This window comes from Tachysurus vachellii, chromosome 23 (assembly GCF_030014155.1).
Source record: "Tachysurus vachellii isolate PV-2020 chromosome 23, HZAU_Pvac_v1, whole genome shotgun sequence".
NCBI classification, from domain to species: Eukaryota; Metazoa; Chordata; class Actinopteri; order Siluriformes; family Bagridae; genus Tachysurus; species Tachysurus vachellii.
Window position 1 is genome coordinate 133,544 of NC_083482.1, and position 6,690 is coordinate 140,233.

At 43.9% G+C, this 6,690-nt stretch overlaps 1 protein-coding gene across 9 annotated transcripts in view; it reads right to left on the reverse strand.

The window, feature by feature from the left end:
• Nucleotides 1–1,238: 1,238 nt before the first annotated feature.
• The window catches only part of cacna1ab (calcium channel, voltage-dependent, P/Q type, alpha 1A subunit, b), a 75,253-nt gene continuing 69,801 nt past the window's right edge, over nt 1,239–6,690 (reverse strand). For all 9 annotated transcript variants that reach the window (XM_060859832.1, XM_060859835.1, XM_060859836.1 and 6 more), the window contains 3 exons: nt 6,664–6,690; nt 6,047–6,300; nt 1,239–4,057 (listed from right to left, as the gene is read on the reverse strand). The exon at nt 6,664–6,690 is cut by the window's right edge and continues 190 nt beyond it. In XM_060859832.1, the coding sequence (XP_060715815.1) occupies nt 3,557–4,057; nt 6,047–6,300; nt 6,664–6,690 (782 nt within the window). In that variant the 3' untranslated portion in view covers nt 1,239–3,556. The remainder of the gene's footprint in view (nt 4,058–6,046; nt 6,301–6,663) is intronic.

The following is a 6,690-nucleotide window of genomic DNA, read 5'->3' on the forward strand; positions in this document are numbered from 1 at the left end:
CCTGCATTTCCTTTGTATTGCAAAAACAAACAATTGGCCGGACTGTTCCGATACTTTTGCAGGGGATTCTTTAAGCACTGAATCCTACATCATTATAGTATTTCAATGCAGTACATATTTATTACTTTCATGTGCAGTTGGATGATGGACAATACAGGAGTAATACAGGAGCTGATAGCAGCTATGGGTTGAGTTGAAGAGCTTTTAGGAACAAATACAGCAGCTTTCTTAAACAAATAAACCAGATAATACATTAAACCCAGCTCATCAAATTCCTAATTGTTTTCATATAACATGTCCAAAGGTAGATAAAGTGTGATAACGTGTGACTGTGTACTGCATGTGTAAGTGTCAGAGGGATTCTGGGAAGCGAGACCACTGCTACAGGCTGGTGAGGCTTTGTATATAAATCCATGTTGCTGTACACACCTGAATATTAATAAGCTGACATGCTGGTATGGGACACTGCTGTTATTGAACTGTGGCATGTTGCATCTCAAACATGTTGGTACACAGCCCTCACTGATCATGTCCACACTGGAAGACGCTGTGAAGATCCTTCAGGACGTGTATGAACAGTTTAGGTTGATGGTAGTGTGTGGGTTATAACATGTATTGTGTGTTAGGTAGCACAGTAATGAACCCACACGCAGCATTTGCTCTGTGTTACACTCTTTATTCTCTTAATGTTTAATCCTGGAGTCGCATGCACATTGCACATGCAGGGCATTACACACCTGGTCGCCGTGGCGATCAAACCTATTACACTTCTTTTATGATTGGCAGGGAGTACTATGATGTGAATGGCTAATGGGAATCAGTGTGGGAGGGGCTTTGGGTATCACCAGAGGAAGATGAGAACATGATCATCTCCTGCTGTGTGGTATGTTGTGTGTATGTGTGTTTGGCATGTTCACTGTGGATCTCTCTCTCTCTTACACACACACTCACACACACACACTCACAATCCTGATAGGTTTGGCAGAACAAAGAGCCCTTATTCATTAAACACAAAACCAAACACACAGGCACACACACACACAGGCACACACAAAACCAAACACACACACACACACACACACACACACACACAGGCACACACAAAACCAAACACACACACACACACACACACACACACACACACACACACACACACACAGGCACACACAAAACCAAACACACACACACAGGCACACACAAAACCAAACACACACACACACAAAACCAAACACACACACAAAACCAAACACACACACACACACACACACAGGCACACACAAAACCAAACACACACACACACAAAACCAAACACACACACACACACACAGGCACACACAAAACCAAACACACGCACACAAAACCAAACACACACAGGCACACACAAAACCAAACACACACACACACGCACACACACAAAACCAAACACACACACACAGACACACACAGAGTGTAGAAGCAGTGTAGTTTCTCTTCATTTCTGTAGTATCAGCAGATGCAGATTTATGAGGTTTGGTTTGTGTGTTATTGTGTTGAATTAATATATCATTTAATTCTGAGTAAACTAAATGATCCCTCAGCAAACTAAATAAACTCAAAGAAACTAAAACTATCACTGTACCAGAATATTCTATAATTAATTCTATGCTGTGATAAAAACATAGCTTTAATAATGCAGGCTAATTAAACCTTGAAGCATCATCAAGTCAAGGAACAGTAGAGTTAGATTAGTAGAGAGTGCTGTCTATGTACTAACAAGTAACTCCTGAGCTCGCACACACACACACACACACACACACACACACACACACACACACACACACACACACACACACACAGAGGGAGAACTGTCTTTCTTTATAGATGCGCTCTCACTGTGTAGTGAACAAAATAAACACAAACCATGTCTGTGTGTATTTTATATAGTGGCAGTAACTATAATGTGGTGTGTATTAAGAGGTGTGTAGCTACAGCATGCAGTGTTGGTGAAGGTAAATTCCCTCTGGTCCATTCTGCGTGTGTGTGTGTGTGTGTGTGTGTGTGTGTGTGTGTGTGTGTGTGTGTGTGTGTGTGTGCATGGAGGCTTTCTGTGTGACGAGGTGATGCCCTCTGGTGGTTAGTGCCGGGTTATGGAGTTACCATGGACCATGCTAACACATACTTAATAACTACAGTCAGTCTCTCTCTCTCTCACTCACACACAGATGAGCCCTGAACATCAGCTGAAAAATGCTGAAACAGTTAAAACTCCTGCAGTAGAAAAGATCTGAGGGCACAAAGTCCACCACAGTCTGGAGTGCACTTAGAAGTGAGTGAAGAGCCCCCACCCTCCTCCTGTCCCCTTACACAAGGATATGGGCTGCATCCCAACTTACTGGTCCCTGCAGCTGGGGCCCTAGTGTTCAGAAAGACAGACCATGAATGAACAAACGGCAAAAAAATAGGCAAAACAAAAACAATAATTCAAAGTCACATGACTGCTATCACCAGTCACATGATCATTATTCATTACTTAAAACTTATTCATTATTGTATCTATTATTATTTATTACTATTATTATTGTTGTTGCTATTGTTGTTGACAGTAAAGAAAAAGAAAAAAGAGAAAGTATCTCCTGTATTCTTCTGTATTCTGAAAGACAGATCAGAATTTTGAAATATTTGTAGCACTAATAAATGGTGCTGACCAGCAAAGAGAACGCGAGACGAGAGAATTTCTTCAAAATAAATAAAATAGATCCATGGCCACTCCGTCACTCACAGTTCAGTTGTTGTTTTTTAATCAATCATGCAGGTTTCCTTCAGGTCCAAGAAGAGGAACTAAAGCAAAAGAACAGTGCGTGCTCCTCAAACATCCACAAAGAAGAAGAATTTAATTTATTAAAGAAGACAAATTATGAAGATGAATTAGTCTCTGATCCACTGCTCTGCCCATTCATTCTGTCTTCACTTACTTGTGAAGGTTGTGATGTTGGCTGATCATTCTGTGGTCATCAGTGCCCTGCCCCTCACCTGGAACCCAAGCTCTAAACTATGAGGTCACTCAGCATGTTGAGTAAACAAAGATGATAAAACTCATCAGTAGCAGGCTGCGATGCCATTGGCTAGTTTTGCAGGTAGGAGGAGCTCTTGTGTACAAGAGCATGCTGTATTTATTGTTTACTTTTCTTCTATGGTTTTCTTCTTTGCATTCATAAAACAATTTTTTGCTTGTTTTCCTTTTAGTTTGACAGGTGACCCACTGGAGACAACCATGCTGATTATACCCCAGGTCACACTCCAGCCCCTCCCTCCCTATTTCATCACACAGCCTTCTGGGTAATGTAGTCCAGAAGTCAGAGAGGGATGCAAAACAGAAAGAACAGGTTGCAAGGCATCTACCTTTACTTTTTGCTGTGTGTGGCTTGAACTTTAGGTTTTGACACACACACACACACACACACACACTTGCACACACGCACACACACGCACGCTTACACAAACTCCACCATCCATGCATGTTTGTGAGAGTAGTTACACGCTTCCATCACTGATTGTGGTGAATATTGAGAGCAGGATTTTAGCACCAGTCATCCTCATCTGTCTCACTGTATGGTTCACGAAGACTCTTTCTGGGTGGACGTGGCTGTGGGGCACGTTGCGTGCCATGGTGAGTGGGGCATCCACGGTGTGGAGATGGAGAGGAGGAGGAGCGGTAGCCATTGGGCATGCGTCGGTGATGAGAGGCAGGACTACGATGCGAAGGACTGTGGTGGGTGGAGCCATGACGGGGCATACGGGAGTGTCCTTCCATCATACTCTGCTCATAGTTTGGTGGCTCATATTCAAAACGACGGTCATAGAATGATGCCCGTCGGGGGGAGTGTCGATGAGAAGGTGGGCCGATGGGTGGAGGCTCACGGAGAGGAGTAGGTGGTGGGAGTGGTTTCCTGGGGGCAGGTGAGTATGTAACATGTGGGCGAGGTGTAGGTGGAGTTGGTGGGAGCTGACGTCGTGTACGACGTGGTGTACTGGTTCCTGATGTTGAGGGAACTGGACTTACACTCACAGAACTGCTTCCCTAAAAAACACATGCACCAATAAAGGTAATTAAAAACAAGGTATGCAATTAAAATGCGTAGTGCATGATATGTGTGCTGTAATGTACTTGTGACACAGTGTGTGTGTGTTTGTGTCTACGCCAGCCATAATGGGTGAGTGGGATGCAGTGTCTTAGCCACACCCATTACAAGCAGGAATGACACAATTAGTAATGATCTCTGCTCAGAGATGGAGAAAACAATTACATACCAAAACAAGTCTACAGAAAGCTCCTTAAACTGCAACGCTACAACAGCCATAAATGCTCCTGGTCTCGTCCTATATTGATCATGATCTGATCCTCAGACTGATCTCACAAGAAGAATCAGGAAAGTGCACCAGTGTCAGGTGGAGAGTCAGGTGTAGTGCCATTACCTCTGACTAGCAAGCACTGGAGAGCCTACCACTGATCCTCTCTGCCTTGGTCAGACCTGATAATGTGAACAAACCCATTAGAGCATTATACATTGTACTTAAGATTCAGAATGTGGACATATTCTCTAGAGGCCCACCACCCTGGCAATCAAAAGGGAGATACTTCCTGATGCTCTGCATGGATAGCACACAAAGGCACCCTTGGCCCCAGGTGGCAAAAAGAGAGCCACACCCTCAGATCTACCTCACCACATGCAGAGCCTATACCACCGACATACCATTTACACCACTATCCCGCTGCAAGTATCCACCATAACCAGGGAGGTAGACAGCAGTCCATTCCCAGCTTTCCTGGAATTTAGAAGCACTGTTACCCAGCCCACCCTAGCCCTAGAAACAACTGACCACTCCTGCTGTGCCTACTGCCCAGAGCTCCAAAGCCTTTGCGCTGATCTCTCAGTAGTCTCAGCATTTGCTCGGAAGTCTCAGGATTTCCCACAACCACAATCCCTCCAAACCCTCCAAGATGGCTGCAGCAAGGCCATTCCCCTTCTGCTTGGCCAGTATTGGCTGGCCTACTTGCCCCAGGAAGAGGATGCTGCCCAGTCAGGAGCAGAAGGTGAGGCACACAGGCAACTCTACTCTTATATGTTTAACTTGGAGGGCAACCCCAGACACAAACATCTGTTGGAACAAGTTGCTAGACATAAAAGGGGTGAACTAAAGACCCAACTTGGTGTTGCCTTCCTCCTACTGTATTTCCTGGTGTAAGGTCGGCTTCTTGCAACTGCACAGAAAAATGTGGCCGAGCCTCTCGACCCCTGGTGAAGCCCTGACAGAAAACTGCACTCTGAGGTACTTGGTCCATTCCCTGGTCACCTCCTTGAGAAGCCAGAGGAGGCACATGTGAAATCACCTGTTTGCCACAGTCCAATCTGAGACAACAGCGATGCCTCTGCTATACCCAGCCACCCTCTTCAATCCTATCACCCTCTTTAACTAAATAAAAAGGTCATTTTCTTTCCACTTCTCCTGCCTCCTCCTTTGCGTCGGTCTTCAGCCTGCCTCAGCCTTGAATGGCTACATGGAGCTACCATAATAATTTCAATGTGCAGTTTTGAATGTGTCAAATGTGCTAATGACAAATAAAAGACTTCTGAAAGCTGAAAGATCAAGTGGTTGAAGCATTGGAAAGCCAATACACTGAACATCTATTAAGGCCACTAGGTAAAGTCTATTGGAGCAAGTACAGATGAGCATGGTTACTTCTTACAGCTGTATAAAAACATTACATGCAGGGCACTTATGATATAATCAGCCAAAGTAATCAGCATGATAGGTCTTCATCTTCATGTGAGCTAAAGAAAGACCAGCAACCAACACAGCTGGATAGAAACTGAGCTTTTTCAGAAGCTTTGGTGTCATATGGGGTTGAACAGGGAAGGTGACTCATGCCAAGAGGGTTCAGTAGTTTTGTCTGCTGTGTTTTTACAGTACGAACTCAGATGTCACATAAGGTGTTTATAAAAAGACGGAAAAATCAATGTGTGTTTGTTTGTGTGTGTTTGTGTGTATACTTATGCTCAAACTGTACCTGTCTGCGTGCTCTGCTGTCTCTGCCTTCGCTGGGTGAACGTGACCAGTGTGTGTCATGTCTGTTGTGAGGATGATGATGGTATTCTCGCTCTCTCTCATACCGTTCTTTCTCCACTGAGCTGTGATGATGATGATGATGATGGTGGTGGTGGTGATGATGTCGCCGGTCTTTGGCTCTTCCTCTTTCTCTCTCCCGCTCTTTAGAAGGAAGTTCACCTGACTGTGTGGTGGTGCTGAGATCAGTACCTAGACCTGACAGAAAAAAGGATTAAGGTCATCTGTCTTAAAGAACAAAGGTGTGTGTGTGTGTGTGTGTGTGTGTGTGTGTGTGTGTGTGAGTGTGTGACAGAGAGAAAGATACATACATAAATACAGAACTTTACTTCCTAAGTATGAAGAAATTCAAAAAGAATTCTTTCACAAAAAATGATTTGTCCAGACTTCATAAAGCTGGAGAATGACACACAACTTCAGTACAAAAACAGAGACTCTGCATTTCTCTAGATGCTTGAATCATCTATCTATCTATCTATTTATTTATTTATTTATTGATTTATTGTCAGTAAAGCTCATTTGAATCGAACTGAATTGAAAAAGTGTGAAAAAGAGAGAGACCTGTATCAGCATCTGTGTAACGAGCCA